The sequence below is a fragment of the Phallusia mammillata genome, chromosome 2 (assembly GCF_965637545.1).
Source record: "Phallusia mammillata chromosome 2, kaPhaMamm4.hap1.1, whole genome shotgun sequence".
Classification (NCBI taxonomy): Eukaryota; Metazoa; Chordata; class Ascidiacea; order Phlebobranchia; family Ascidiidae; genus Phallusia; species Phallusia mammillata.
The window spans coordinates 12,292,947-12,309,128 of record NC_137253.1 but is presented as its reverse complement, the minus strand read 5'-3'; the positions used below and the strand labels follow the sequence as shown (position 1 = coordinate 12,309,128).

Here is a 16,182-nt window from a genome sequence, read left to right as displayed (position 1 = left end):
TTTGTGTTTGTTGTATAATACTTGCAGATGTAGACTTTCTGCTTTTTTCTCAGTTAATAAAACAACTTATATGTTTGTATTTGTTCCTTTGGGTTCATCGCCATGCCTACATTTATCAACTTTTCACCAACAATTTGTAATGTACAAGAACATAGACAAAACGTTTCTTACGTTGTTTTTTTTATTTCCAAATATACGCTACAATGCTGTCATTAGATACAAATGTAAAAAATCAATCATGGAGGGGTAACAATAATTGTAGTTAATTCTTCATTGCATCTATGGGTTACCGCAATACATTTGTTGGTTGATCCAGCTTGAGACATTAGCAACCTGTAAAAGCATTTGTTCACGTTTAGTGTGTCAGCGAGAAGTGTTGCCATCCGACGTTATCTAATTTTTACGCATTGCAATGCTGTGCTTTGGTTCAGCCAAAGGCAAAACAACAGCTTTACGTCTAAAATTACATACTACGTCACGACAATTGTACAGTATTAAAAAATACACCTCCATAAATGTTCCTTTTTCAAAGAATGAAAATTGGTCAATTGTTTGTAAACGAGCAATGTTTGCCCCCCATGACCCAAAACCCTCTTTTTATGAGGGAAACGATTTACCCTAACAGGCAAAATGGTACTTGAAAAAAGGAGCAATCACTTTATCGGAAAAGGTATATCGTATTTAAGTGTACCTTTACATATACGCCAGGTTCTGATGTGTGACCACAACGCGTTCTCCCGTATGAAGTAATACCGTGAACATAATACTTTGTGTCGTTGTGCCGACAGACAAATGGTCCACCGCAATCTCCCTGCAAACAAAAAAATGCTTGTCCAAATTGACATTAAATATCTACAACTCTGCACAAATTATTTGCACAAATTAAATAAAGCTTATTACACACACCCCGCGTAAACCGGTATTTAAACATTCTTTTTTGTGTGTTTGAGCACATACTTCTGCTTAAATTATCTCTAAAAATGAATAAGCACTATAGGTGGGATTGTTCATACACTGCAAGTGTCTTTGGGTACAAAATCAGTTCTTCCGGCACAAAACTTGGGATCAGATTCATGAACTTTTTTTCGGCCAAACTTCGAAGTTGCAGGTAAGCATAACAAGCGAGGAAAAATCGTCAAACGAACTTGTTTCAAAATTTGTCCTGGTGGTCCCCTTGGCGCACCTGTTAACAGAAAAAAGGAGCCTATAGTTCACCGAAGCATTAAACAATTGCGTTTGATTGATTATAGGTATTCTATTGAAACAAGTAATGGCTATAAAGCGACATGAATATGACAAAACAATTATTTCAATAGAGAAAGAAATACAGGAAGAGAATTAGCCTAGCCTTAATGTGGTGCCTTTTGAAATTCTTAACAAATGGAGAGGTTAATTAACAATTTTTTTAAGCTGTGGCACTTACTTTCAGCTCCCCATCCAGTTGCATAGCATTCGGATAAGATAAAACTAGGATCGTGAGTGTTATCTGTACGTGTTCCAGGTGGTACAATGGCAACAGAGGTCACATTTATATTCAACACAACCGGGCGAGAAAGCTTCAAATTAAAAATCGGTAATGTAAGTAGAGAAATAGGAACAAAAACAACATGTTTAGATGAAAATCCATATAATCTCAACGTTTCGGTTTGGCATTTTATGTGGGAAAGGCTCCCTGAAACAGTTCGCTTGTGTTAGGTTACAGCGCCCACTGGCGGTTTTAAAACATATCATTTTGACCCAAAATAGGTAGCCTTCTATGACAACGTGCAAAAACGTTTGAAAGCGTTAAATCGTGCTAGTGCAGAATTTGCAGAAATTATCACTTAACAGGACTGTGTGATCAATTCTTAAGTAACCTTGATCAGTGCAACATCGTAGTTAAAAGTGGGTCTGCTGAAGTTCGGATGTATGATGATTCTTGATATGTTAAAAATTTGCTCTTGTCCTGTAAGAGCTGTGCGACTGTGAAGTCCCAAAGCGACGCGTGCAGTTGGAGAAAACAGAAGTCTGTTGAATAAATCTGGTTAGTAGTTTGTGTTGCCAAAATCAGCAAAGCAAAATAACACTTTCTAATGCTTTTGCTACTTGTCTTTACAAGTTGGAAAGAAATCTTGATTTTGCCGCAAAATTTATGCGATGCTTCTGCGTATTACAAAGAGACAGGAAACCAGTTTGGGGGGTACTTTAGTACAAGACAAAACCGCCACTATCAAGAACGATTTAACAACACAACCATTTATATCATTAAATTTTGCGAAGCAGCTTGAGCGTTCCACTTTGTCTATATTGTAAAAATACAGTTAAACCTATCGGCTTGCCTTTCGCAGTGAGCTGCAGTTAGCACCCATTGGTGATTCAACAGACTTCCTCCACAGGAAAGACCCCCTGTAATCCCGTAATAAGTTGTATAAATTAAAGCCATCCAAGGCCACTTTCCTGGCTCTGCGTAGGTTCCCCCTTAAAAACGAAACAATGTAAATTTTAATAAAGATCATTTTATCGGCACTGTGCTTTTTTGGTCCTCTATCTATTAGAAAAACATATTTGCGATCAAAGTAATTAGAGATGTATTCGGATTCAAATGGTACTTTATTACATAAACTCGTTTCAGGCAAAACATACATCGATTTAAATTAGACCCAATCTAACACCATCAGATCCAACAGCTGACTTACCTATTATTCTCGGCACAACATTTCTTTTTGGGCGTGAATTCGTGTCTGATGAATTCAAAGAAGCACCTAAAATTAAAAATGTTTGGTCATGACTTTCGTGGGACGAACAAAAAAATAGTTGCCACGATGTGAACAAATACTCTTTCGTACATACCTGAAACTAAAAGGGCATTGAGAAGTAACACCCCCAACACACTAAACATCACAAAATCAGATACAAAAAATATCGAAGTCGATCGCCTTCCCATTTATGTGACAGGAGTAAAGTTAACTTGTTAAATTACGAAAGTGTAATTGGATTTAGCTCAGATCCAGTTTTATACTAAAAACTAGTTTGAATGCTAGTTACGTTTGTAAACAATTACAGATAAAGTTTTGCATAGCCTATGTTTACGGTGCAAAGAATTTAAATAAAAAGGCGAACAGTTTCTTTAATTGTTCACAACTGCTAGTCGGAAATTAACATCTACGCAGGCTGGTAAAGGTAAATCCATATTTCGTAATGCTAAATGGGGTGCTTTTCTGTGATGCTTATATAAAATTTACTTAAAGTTTTTGAAAACGATAATGTCGTGAGTCGATAAATATTGCATTGACTCAGTTTGTCCAAACATAGTTCATTTCACAAAGTAACATGACAGAACAATATTAGATACATTTTAAGTGTAAAATGTAAAACGACACCGCTCTATATGTAGGTCGCTTCCTGTTGGATGCATGGTTTTGCATTTAACTCGTCCCGTGTGCATTAAAGAGCCCCGGCACCGGAAAATTATTTTTTAATATGTTGTTTGTCGTATTTTTAGAAACACGATTCCAGGTTTAAAACCACAAAAATCGAAGTTACCAGTCAAATATTTACGTTCTAAATCTAAAAACACTGACACCCTGCGGATATTTTGTCACTTAGCTCAAACGTCATGTGACGTCACCTCGTACCAACTTGGTTTGGAGCTTGTTTGTTGTATAACATTTTGCGACGCCAATTACGTTAGTCAGTTTAGGTATTTTGGTGTTTAATTGCTTTCATTTTTATACTCAAGTGTGCAAAAATGCCTGCAGTGTGTCCTTTCTATGGTTGCTATTCGAGAGGAAATCAAAAGGCCAGCAATATGACACTATTTCGCTTTCCAAGTATAAAGCGATTGCGGTCAGCTTGGATTAAATATGTTAACATGAAAAGAAAGTGGAAGGGACCAACAAAATGCAATGTTCTTTGTAGCCTACATTTCACAGATGAATGTTTCACAAATAAATTGCGGTATGACAGGGGTATGGCAAAGTTGTGGTGTTAAAGCCAAATGCCATTCCATGTATTTATGAGAACATTCTTCTTCAGCAAGACATGGCAATGAGAGAAGCTGCAAGAAAAGTAGTCACACAGCGTATGGTATGCTTTAGTTCATTTTATTCTGACATAATCTCATTTAACATTATAGTCTTCAATATTACCATTATACAAACTAACTTGGTTTATTGTCATGCCATGTACTTGGTAATAACAAAAAAGTGTGGTTATGAAAAAAAGGTGTGATAATATCAATACATTTTCATGTAGGGAACCACCCAATGTAAGCTATGAACCAAAATATATTGTGTGTAAAAGAAAACTTCTTCACCTAAAAATTTGCCCGAAATGTCAAGGTGCCACAGTGCCCACCATAAAAAAAAATTGTTTCACTTGTGACTGTGGCTCAAGATTGTACTGCTCTCTGTTGCAAATAAGTGGAAAAGTCAGGAATTCGTAAATGGGGTACCAGAAGTAAATTAACTGCAGATTTCCCTGGACACTCAGCTAAATTTGGTACATACACAATGGTGGATCTTTGCAACAATAAAATTGTTGCTATTAACCTTGTTCAGGTATTCAGTTGGTAATTTCATAATATTTTCTAGGGCAATGAAGTGGCAAACAGCAATGCTATGGAAAAAGAAGGATTCTTGGGATGCATTGAAAGCATCACAAGCAAAGGATTGTTTATTTAAGACTTTGTGACTGACAGGCATCCACAAATCATTAAATACATTAGTGAAGAATCGTCAGAAACAAAACATTATGTTTGGCATGTAGCTACAAGTATGAAGAAAATAAAAGATGAGCAGTATATTTGTGTTTATGGTTTTGAATTTAGAAGTCCAAAAGAAACTGACAGCACTTTCTAACAAAGCATATTGCAAAGAGTTGGGACCTTGGGTGAAAAGCATATGCAACCACATGTATTGTTGTGCAGCAACGTCACAAGGGAATTCACAACTTATAGTTGTCAAGTGGCTGTCAGTCAACGTAACTCTGAAGTCTTCCCCAGCACCATTCAACAAATTTTCTGTAGGCAGTATATCTGTAAAGCCTGAATACATAGAGGTTGCTGGTGGCATATTGCATGTTAGTGGTTAGTACAGTAAAACTTACTCGTGACAGGTGTTACCCTCATCATGATTTCCGAATTGACGTTTAAATCGATAATATGCTGCTTCTAATGCATACACGTTGAGACATATATTCAAATCCAGGATGTGCATTTATACAAAGCAGATTCGACCCAGAATATTCGTTGAACTTGGCTGACTGCTGTTGCACTTACTAATTTCATGGCAACAAACGCATGATTTTCTTTCCTCCATTATCACATAGTTAGTACATAAACACCTACAATAAGTCTGTTACGTGGAAAATAGCTTTTGTCAACAACAAAACACCTACCTTTTTAAGCAAACAGTTGTTATATATTCCTTAACGGTCAACTAAGTGTCTACGTTAATTTTATCAGTTGTAAACAGTAAAAAATGTACACATCAAAGGCAAAACAAGCAACAAAAACAACAGCTGACCTGTGCCATTGTTAGAAGTTGGTACGAGGTGACGTAACAATCGCTGCTGCATTTTAAACCAAGGTGTCGCTCGAGAGCTCATTGTTTGATTGAATATCTCGAAAACGACAAACCATAGGACCAAAAAAATTAGTGATTCGGAATCCCTGAATTATGGCAATTCTAAATGGCTAAAATGTAGAAAAAGTCACATCGCCGCTGCCGGGGCCCTTTAACGGTATCTGAAAAATAAGAGATATCTACTAGCTACATTCGCCAGCAGTTCAAGCAAACAACGTTTATTCCTTACTTATATCTCATTGTTTGATCATTTGTAGTTGTTTATTTGATTTTTTTGATTTTTGGTAAGCGTTTATTGTCTAAAAGTCTGAGAACAAAAAATATATATCTTCTTGTATCCATTGCTCTCTGTATATTCCTTTTTACATATGTATACTTTAAACTTGCTGTAATGGAGTCTAATGTGTTGTTTCATCTAATTGCCGATGGTAGAATATTGTTCCTGGTATTATGTTTTCAAAAATCAATAAACCGATCCACTAACGTCCCTTTCCTTTTCTATTCGATCCGTTCATGTTAAAAGTAGCAAAAAATGTACGATGTAGGTTGATGCTTAAACGCAGTATAGTTATTATTCATACTGGATGGCACACTCCACTATTGTGACTTATGACGCATTGATGACTGCGCAAGTTGTCCTACATTTAACTAAACTACATGTTTCAATTACAAACGCATGTATCTATATGTAACTTTCATTTGAAGTGATATAATCAGTGCGAGTTAAGTTTGATAAAGTGTAATGTGAAACATTACCGCTTTGTAGTAGGAACTAACAAACTAAGCAGCGATAAGGGAGAAAGAAAGCAGAAGTTTGCCTTCACGTAAACTTTTTCGCTTTACGGACCAACGAAAATGAAGCAGTTTGCTGCAGACCGGCCCTCAATGACAAATTTTAGTAGCATGCTAATTTATTACCACGCTCCGTTCACGAAGACGCTAATTTATTGAGCTTTAAATGGCGATTTTGCCGCAAAAGGTGTGTAGATAGTAATTAACGGCACTCTCATCGTTATATCCAGTATATATATATTTGGTTGTAACGAATTTCTCACCCCACGGTAACAAGTAACTCCAACCGACATGGCGCATGAAATACTTCTTTTATTTAGGTTTTTCGTGGTAAATCCAATCGATTAAGCGAGTGTTTGTTAGAATGTACCGCATGTTCAAAAAACTGTGTTTGGTTAGATCTGCATTTTGTTCCAAGCAACCACTTCAGACCAACAGCGGTCAAATTCACACAGTATCCACAAATGCATCTGCCCTCGGCCAAAATATGAGTCTTGTCCGTCTTGACAAAACTGATACTACTGAGGTCCAAACGTTGATCACTGAGCAATACATACCGAATTATCCGCTGTTCAAAGCTGCCTCCTTTGACCCAGTAAAAGTGAGGAACGCGTTTTATGAGATATTAGCAGAAGATATCAAGGGCAATGCTTCTTTAGGTGAGAAACATTTTTACTTTTTTTGGTTTTAGTATTCCACTAACTAATCAAACATACTTTTACATATACATTAACGACTTGCTGTTGTTTGTAGGCTTACATTCTGGAATTACAAAATATAGCAAAATTAAAGATAAGCTTATTAATTTGCTTTACGATCCATGTGCAGGTGTAAGATTGAATGGAAGCGGAAAACTCATCGCGTGTTTATTGAGCTCGGTTCACACGAACCATCAGGTATCAAGAATCCGCGAAGAAAACTGGAATCTACCCGTATTTACACGGTTTCGGTCATGGTGTTTACAAGACATTTATACTCATTCAAACACTGACAAATTTTACAACATAAGTCTGTTGACTGTTCATCAAAGTTACGCCCGACTTGGGATAGCTAGACAGTTGGCTATTTCGTTTGAAGAAGTTGTCCAGCTATCCGGTTGTAGTAACATAGTAGCGGTTTCTGCCCATGCATTTACATTGAAAAATCTTAAATCATTGGGTTATGATGTCGTGCGGGAAATACGATTAATTGATTACGTAGACAACGTCACAAAATCCAAACCCTTTACCAGGGAGAATCCACCACATACTCATGCTGTGATATGCCACAAGCACCTGTAACTAGTTGCATTTTCGTTAACTGAAAAGCATTTTTTTAGCTTTTTGCGCCGAAAAACTGGTTTTTATGATTGTGTTACAATATTTAACAATTTTCATTCTTTGAAATTTTTGGTTTGCGCAAACAGATCGTTTACGCCAGTAGTTCTCAAACTGTGCGTCGCGACGCCCTGGTGCGTCGTTTCAATTTTCCAAGGGCGTCGCAGAATATTTCCGTTTCGTAATTTTGTTGTTGTATCAATTAACACAACTTTAATAATAAGTTTCTTAATTGACTTTTATTTGCTGGTGCGTCGCAAGTCCAGAAGACTTTTCCAGAGGCGTCGCAACAAAAAAAAGTTTGAGAATCACTGGTTTACGCAATCTTAATCGTTTCTTTCCCTTTTCAGTGTTTATTTGTTTTTGTATTCACAAACGATGTAACGTTATACGTGTCAATAAACTTACCAACGCATCGATTCCTATAGCCAGATATAAACTTTTGTTTGCTTCGGAAAAAAAACTATATTAAATCTTAACTGCTTTATAAACCAACTAAAACGCCCATGCGCCATAACAAGTGTATTTTGTTATTTCTGTTTCAGTATTTATACTTCGTAATCTCAAACCACAATATAATTTTATAAAACGTATTTTTTAGCAAAATCTCTTTGGAATAAATGCAAAACGTTTTTTTTTCTTACTGTACATTTATTTCGATTATAGGTTAGCCGTATAAGGTATGTTGTCAGGATATTTGTAATGTACACAAAATATGAACACACATTTTGAGGTGTTGTAGCACTTTAGGTAAAACTGTTCTAAACATGACAGAACGTAGTAAACAAACACCACACATATCGTATGTTATCCTGAGGAGAAGATGAAAATACAGACAAAAACACAGAAAATGGCAATGAAAGCCAATTGGATCTTTCTTGATTAGTATATGCTTAAACTGTTTACAGTTACACATTCTTGTTACAAACCACAGCATGTGTATGTGGAGGATTCTCGATCGTAAAAGGTTTTGTTCCAGCAGTGACATGTTCCACATATTCAATCAAGCGTATCTCGTGCAAAACGTCATAACCTAATGACTCGAGGTGTTTGTACGCATGTGCATTGACAGGCATTGTTACCAAGTTATTACAGCCTGCAAAACGGGTCATATCTTCACTGGCAAAAATCAATTGTTTTCCGAGTCCGCGTCTGGTGTAGTGTGGGTGAACTGTTAACTAGCCAATGTAAAGGTAACGGTCGATGTTTAATTGAGCATAAACGTCTCGGAAACACCATGACTTAAATCGCGAGTATTTTGGCAGAATGCAGGTTTCATCATTGCTTGTGGATTTCTGCTTCGTTTGTACCGAACTAATGATACAAGCAATAAGTTCACCGTTGGACTTTAATCTCAAACCTGTAAAGCAAAGCTTGTTTTTTTAGTTAAATCCCCTGATAATCGAACTTTTTCCAAATAAAACTTACCCAAAGAAGTGTTGCCTTGAATATCTTTTTCTATGGCTTGATGAAACGCCTTTCTCACTTTCGCTGCGTCAAAGTATGCAGCTTTAAGAAACGGCCAATTCGGTATGTAATGCTCATTGATCAACTTCTGAACATCAGCTGTATCTGTTTCATCAAGTCGATAAAGTGTCATATCAGAAAAATCTTTGCCATCCTCAACAATTGTTTTCAAGGCGGGAAACTTCTGGTTGCTGGTTGTTGACAAATTTTTATTCTGCTTTAAACTGTTCAACGTATCCTTTTGAAAGCCATACAACCAACGGCCGTTCAAACCGTTGGTTAAAACAAATTTAGTCAGTCCTGAACAACAGGAATAAATAGTTCGCCCTATCAGCATCTTCAGTTCCTTATTGGCATAGAACCTTTCCTGTTAATGCATTATCCTAACACTTGAAACAAGACATTTGTATAATATGCAAACGCAGTAGAATATAAGTCTAAATCATATATGACATGCTATACTAACTGCTAGACCAGTGGTTCTCAACCTTTTTTCGTTCGTGGCCCATTTTCATTCAACAAAAATTCTGTGGCCCAGTAAATTTATATGAAAGAAAAGCAACAACTATAAAATAGATTCAGAACAAAAAATGCAAAAAAAATCATAAAACAGCACTCTTCCTTTTAATCAAGCACTTTCAGTTATGAACAAACTCTATATAAAATACTTTGGTTATGACCAGAGTAATTGGACAATTGACATGCTGCTATTATCTGGCTTTATTGTAATCACAAAGTAGTTTATTACATCATAAACATAAGGTGTTGTAGAAACGCAAAGTAACTTTGTACCGTAAATAGACTAATTCGAATAAGACACAGATATAAACGCTAGACTAGATTAAATTGAAAAAAATTCAACTACGTTTTCATTCAAGCATCGGCAACAGTTGAATTTTGAAAAAAATAATTACATCACATATTTTGAGCGACGTTGTTTTGTATGCGTTATAGCAACAATAAATTAAAAGCAATATAACCCAGTTAAAAAGCAGTTGTATTCTCATAATGACCCACATTTATCCGAATCCCAATGCAAACTTGCTCTGGGCTAAACAACATGCAAAACACCTCATCCAATGCTTTGACCGACAGACAATGTCGTACATCAACGTCTTCTTGAGAAAAAGATATTCTTCAAATACATTACTGCTTTCAGCTGGGATTCACTGAAAGGCGGTATGATTATATCTTTGTCGGAACAAGAACGCACTCTTTTTGGAAAGCGAGTATTAATGGAAAAATGAAAGTTCTATTGTTAAAGTAAAAAGTTCTAGAATAACCCGCCCAATAAAACGCGTTTCTAAAAAAAACAACCCGCAACTCAAAACAAGCATAATTGTACAAGAAAATCGCCACTTTGACAAAGCTGCCGCAAACACACAGCACTAAAGCAATCAGCTTAATGAGCCTTAAACTAATTGGTTGCGCTTTAAAAAATACAATACGAAAATGCAAGTAACGAAAAAAGTGGTTTTTAATGTTGTCAATGGCAATTTTGTTGCTGTTTACTTGAAATACATTTTCAAATCGAACAGAACATACAAATATAAACACAAAAAAATGACTTAAAACACATTGTGTCACAACTACTCATACACTCTTACGCCATACTGCAGCATGGGTATGTGGCGGATTTTCAATTAAAAATGGCTTCAAACCAGTGGCGTCATCCACGTACTCAATCAACCGTACCTCGTGCAAAAGGTCATAACCCAAGGATTTCATATTTTGGCCCACGTATGCATTGACGGACATCGCTACTATGTTATTGCAGCCTGACAAACAGGCCACTTTCTCACAAGCTAACCCAAGCTTTTTAGCAAGGCCGTGTCTGTGGTATTTTGGATTTACGGCCAACTTGCCCATGTAAAGATATCGGTAGGTGTTTAATCGAGAAAAGATGTCTTGCAAACACCATGTCTTGAATCGTGAGTATTTAGGCAGAATAGGATTTTCATCAGGCGTTGTGCTTGTCTGCTTTGTTTGTATCGAATTAATGATACAAGCAACAAGTTCTCCATTGCACTTCAATCTAAAACCTGTAATACAAAATTTTATTGTCATCATCACCATGTCAAACTGCATCTAAAGAATAATCTAACCTTACAAATGCACATTAACGTTCAGCAACATTTTTGCGTAGAAAAGTTTTTAGATTATGAATCCCGATTTATTCCTAATTCCCAACCCTAACCCCAACCCGAATTCAAAGAAACCTCTCGGCGAACCCGACCGGTAGAGAGCATATCTCAAACTAGCAAATCTTTTATGTTGGTAATGAGTGCTTAATTTTTAAAAGTTCAACAAAAATATGTAACGAAAACGTTAAATACAATCATTTTTACCCAAAGAAGTGTTGTCTTGAATATCCTTTTCTATCGCTTGATAAAACGCCTTTCTCACTTTCACTGGGTCAAAATATGCAGCTTTAAGAAACGGCCAATTTGGTATGTAGTGCTCGTTGATGAACTTCTGCACATCAGCTGTATCTGTTTCGTCAAGTCGAACAAGTGTCATATCAGAAAAATCTTTATCATCCATAACTATTGAACTACAATTCTTCTCTTCATGTGCATTTACAGCAATATTTTTCTGTTACAACTATCAAACATACACCTTTATAAACTTTAAGCAAATGACAAATTACTAAAATAGGTAACTTGCAAAATATGCAACCTTTTTAAAACAGAATATATCATATGCTTGTTATCTTGCCATATACTTAAAAACCAACGTTTGTCGTGCACAGACCCTTTTTCTAAAAATACATACTGGCCAAATATACGTTATATGTCTCAGCACGTATGAGCAAGTTCGAGCGACGGTTAATCACGTTTTTTTTCTCGATACGCATTTCGAGTTCAAAATAGCTTCTGTTTCCAGTTAATTTCTTTAGGTAACTTTTTGTTTTGTGTCATTTTATTGTGCGGAATCCGTGTATCCTTGATATTGTACTTGTTATAAATGCGACAGGAAGGTGTAAAAACGTCGTTCAAAAAATATAAACGGTTTTAAGCACACCACCTTCCGGCCCAAAAATCTTACAGTAAATGGCAGAATGGAATGAAATTACCCAATAATGCGGTAAAAATAGTCCAATATAATGTTTACAGACGTTGGTTGTTATCCGTCTGTTATGAGAAATTAAAACGAAATGGTAATTTGTACATGGTTTTGATTATGATCGTGACTTCATGTTTTGGGTAGATAAGATACAACAGGATAATATTGCGTTTAAGTGCATTTTCTCATGATTCGTTTAGCCTAAATTTACAATGCACTATCAAGACATATTTTACCAGTGTACAACGTTAACAACCAGTTAACATACAGCATAAAATAGCGTTGCAAAATAAAAGCGGATTTGAATTGTCTGACTCACTAAAGTGGAAACTTTCGTTTGGCTGTTACAGAATCGACATGACACGGAAGTGGTTGCAACCACTTTCCATGGAAAGTGAAGGTGGGTGTGGAAAATTACGCACTGATTTGTGGGAGTTGATTAATTCACCCACAACATAACGTCAACTTTTGTTTTTCGCATTGGTTCACGCAAAAATGTTGCAAGAACTTTTTTAAAGGATACTGACCCATGTATATTAGATATGTTTGGCTTTATTTTGTCAAGTTAAAGCGATACTGCACTATCTCTACAAATATTTCATTGTAGATAACTTGCGAAAATGTAGTGTAATGTTTTCCTTTTGTTGTCCAATTATACCTATTATTTTTTTGATGGAAAAAGAATATTTTTGTGACAAACGCGTCAGTTAAACACATATGTATGGCATATTTTTAAAAAGATATTAGGTTTATTGGCTGTTAGAAATGGCTACAGAAAAACTGTTCAAAAATGCTTTTTGGAAATCTTTCTAGTCGGAATTGACTCCTGATGTAAAAATGAGTGTCATTAGTAGGCAATGCATGTAGGTGTAAAAACTTCGAATAACACATCATATATGGTATATGTGGGCTAAATGTTTTTTTAAGCCAGTTTTAACTCTCTTATGCATCAATATAGTTAAGTTTTGTCTGTTGGAAGGTCACGAAAGTACATGACAATATGTGTAACTTTCTAGTGCATTCGATTTTAGGAAGGTTGTTATGTTTGTTGGTTTTTACTGGTGGATGTACAGGTATGATAATTTTGTCAACATAATCTTTAAAGTCACAAATACACGTTCGATTTGTTTTTAGGGCTCTGTTTGGACGCGTCAGTTGCATCAACTGACGGATACAACAACGAATCATTTCAATGGGCTATCGGTGTTACAAATGTAACAATGTAACAATTAACATTTAACTATACGTATGATCTGTACCTAGACATTCGTAGCCATAACAATGAGGCCCAATTTCTTGCAAATTTTTATTTTGACGGAAGTACTTTTGTTTACGACCCATCTCTAGTGACAATCGCAGCAAGAAATACTACACCAGGAAGAATTATTCTCAGTGTCACTATTCTGACGCCTAACTTTGTGAAGGGAAGTTCGATTGTCGTGTACGCACAGGGTTGTTATTATAACTCAAGTTACTCTACCCCAAACATTTTGATTAAACGTAAGTAAAGAAAAGTGCGTTATGCTTTCAAATAAGTTACCTTACACATTAAACCCGTTAACCTTACACATTTCCAGATTGTTCACTTCCCGAAAATGTGCAATATACAAAACACAAGTCGACCAGCAAGACCTGATTGATAGAGGCGAAGTAACACTCCAATGTCTAAATTCAGTGTTTGTTAAAAATTCGTATGTTGTAGGCCGTCAAGCCAATTTTACTTGCAACAAGTTTGCACGATGGGATGGTGCAGCACCAGAATGTTACAAAGGTAAATACATCAAAGTTGGTTGTGAAAAAAACAATACTTTTCAACAAAACTTTTCAACAAATTCGAATACTTTTTTATCCTGAATTATACAAATCGAAGTGTGTCTCTCAACACTACTACGCCAAGAGCCGCCAAGTTTGCTATTTTAACATTTTCTGGTGTGTTATGCACAACAACGTTTTAAAGCTTATTATTTTCTGAAGTGTCAACAGTCTGACTGACTCTGAAAAGTGCGTCTCGAAAAGAAAATTAAGTTGATTGAGGCGCCGCATGCTTGAAGTGTTTGAGAACCACTGCTTTAAAGTATGAGAAATGTAAATCGTCACGAGAATCGCAATAGTATTAGATATGATTTCCCGAATCAAGTTGCTGGGATTTATGGTTTTCGGACGTTAAAAAATGTTTAAATGAAATAATTTTATTGCTCCTTTTACGCAGGCCGCGTTCTAGATTTGAACTCTGCTATTGGGAAACAAGCCTTTAGGCACAACACAAGTGTATTGCTATTTTGCGATCAATTTGATTCAAATATGGAAAACATCAATATTACGTTGGGAAATAACACCTACGTTGGAAACAACACCTACGTTGAAAACAAGGCACATTTTTTTCTAAATAATGACTTACTAGTGAACAAAGTTCTTTGCAATTGTTATTTCATTTTATTGTTACACCTTAACCAGCTAGGTTTTGTGTAATTTAGTTTGCGTGGGTCAAATACCAACTAAAAATTTCGGATCACAAAAAACTGGTGACGTGCTATCAGTCATCACGCGATCAACGTCAATCAGGAAGCAGATTTGTTCAACTCAACGTAGTAAGTTGGTGGCGGATATTGTACGTAATGTATAAGTGACAGTCATAAAACAAACTTAAAGCAAGTTACAAAAACGAAACCATCAATAAACCGTTGTTATTTTATTTTTCAGGGCATGCACGGGCTTTAATCAATTATAAAATGGCACTCATTAGCTTGTGTTTTTGCCTAATATAGAATCAAACTATCCCACATAGCGTATTTGAGAAGATTGACTTTGTCTTTGTACCGTTCTACTTACCTTTTAACAATAACTAGCTTAGCTATCAACTGACGTCACAAAAATTACGCACGTTAATCTAGATTACGTCATTCAGCCTATTAGTGAATTGCCAATTATGGGTAAATTTCTTTCACTCTTCGTGTACTAATTCTAACTTAGATCAAAAGGTAAGCTATGTTATATTACTAAGGCAAAACTTCCAAAGCATACAATTAGATTTATATAACTCATAGGACGATATATCCGTAAGTCCTAGCAGCGTAGTAATTAGGAGAACCTGATCTCCGGGCTTATGTCATATGGAGTCTTGATTTGGACCGTTGGGAAATAGTTTGCTATTAACAAAATATTGTGATTGTATGAAACAACCTTTTTCGAGTTATGTTCTCTCGTTTGGTAATTTGGAAATGAACCATTTACCTTACTTTTTTAACACTAAGAGACTAATAAACCGATTTTTTATTTCAGTTCCACCACTCATTTCCCCTAATATACTAGTGTATTCCAATGTAACATTGCAACAACCTGGTAAAGTGGAATTCGCTTTTGAATCTAATCCAACTTTGAGGCACAGTGCTGTTACGGTATTCAAGGAAGGTAAATATAAATGTCACATGTAAAAGATATCAGTTAGTAAATGCGAAGTAGCTGTGACAAGTTTCAAATTGTAACACCGGTTGAATCGCGCAAATGCATTGTTTGCTAAAAAGGTAAACTAGTATAATTCAAATTAGTGTTCCCACAAGAGCTTTTTACTTGCAGGCAAAGAAGTTGCAAATTTCTACTACGTTACGGAACAAACTGAAAACAAAGTGGTCCTCTATTTCACAAACGTCACTTTTTTATAATATTTGTAATGTTTATGCCATATTCAAAAACGCAACTTAACATTACAGGTTTCCAAGTCGGACCTTGGCTAATATTTGATCGTGATAAAGTCTTCAGAAATCTTTGCAACTACTCATAAAGTGACAATAATTGTTACTGAAAACACAGGAAAAGATAACATTGACAACAACACACCAAATCAGTTGTCCTCTGCCTTGTGTTTGCGACTGCATTGCTTCTTGCTATAAAAGTGGGACAAAATTATTTAAAGAAGATTAAAGGTAACGGTGTGTTGCTTCGCTGAAAGTGAAAGTTGCAGCTTGAAAAAGTTGATGGCC

The 16,182-nt window shown here is 35.9% G+C and overlaps 3 protein-coding genes and 1 long non-coding RNA gene across 4 annotated transcripts; all 4 read right to left on the bottom strand.

Annotated features, from left to right (window-relative positions):
* Positions 1 to 279: 279 nt before the first annotated feature.
* Positions 280 to 2,923, bottom strand: LOC145212992 (chymotrypsin-like elastase family member 2A). Its single transcript, XM_080081236.1, has 8 exons — positions 2,830 to 2,923; positions 2,676 to 2,741; positions 2,319 to 2,457; positions 1,857 to 2,007; positions 1,424 to 1,556; positions 1,014 to 1,183; positions 692 to 811; positions 280 to 333 (listed from the first exon to the last, which is right to left on the bottom strand). The coding sequence occupies exons 1-8, from the start codon at positions 2,921 to 2,923 to the stop codon at positions 280 to 282; spliced, it is 927 nt and encodes a 308-aa protein (XP_079937362.1).
* Positions 2,924 to 4,496: 1,573 nt separating this feature from the next.
* LOC145214359 (uncharacterized) lies at positions 4,497 to 5,306 on the bottom strand. Its single transcript, XR_013857029.1, has 2 exons — positions 5,086 to 5,306; positions 4,497 to 5,023 (listed from the first exon to the last, which is right to left on the bottom strand). It is a non-coding gene; the product is annotated as an uncharacterized LOC145214359 (long non-coding RNA).
* Positions 5,307 to 8,774: 3,468 nt separating this feature from the next.
* On the bottom strand, positions 8,775 to 9,489 carry LOC145214180 (uncharacterized). The gene is made up of 2 exons (XM_080082669.1): positions 9,101 to 9,489; positions 8,775 to 9,032 (listed from the first exon to the last, which is right to left on the bottom strand). Exons 1-2 carry the CDS (start codon positions 9,474 to 9,476, stop codon positions 8,851 to 8,853), a joined length of 558 nt encoding a protein of 185 aa, XP_079938795.1. The 5' UTR covers positions 9,477 to 9,489; the 3' UTR covers positions 8,775 to 8,850.
* Positions 9,490 to 10,732: 1,243 nt separating this feature from the next.
* Positions 10,733 to 11,683, bottom strand: LOC145212991 (uncharacterized). The gene is made up of 2 exons (XM_080081235.1): positions 11,488 to 11,683; positions 10,733 to 11,181 (listed from the first exon to the last, which is right to left on the bottom strand). Exons 1-2 carry the CDS (start codon positions 11,681 to 11,683, stop codon positions 10,733 to 10,735), a joined length of 645 nt encoding a protein of 214 aa, XP_079937361.1.
* Positions 11,684 to 16,182: the final 4,499 nt, after the last annotated feature.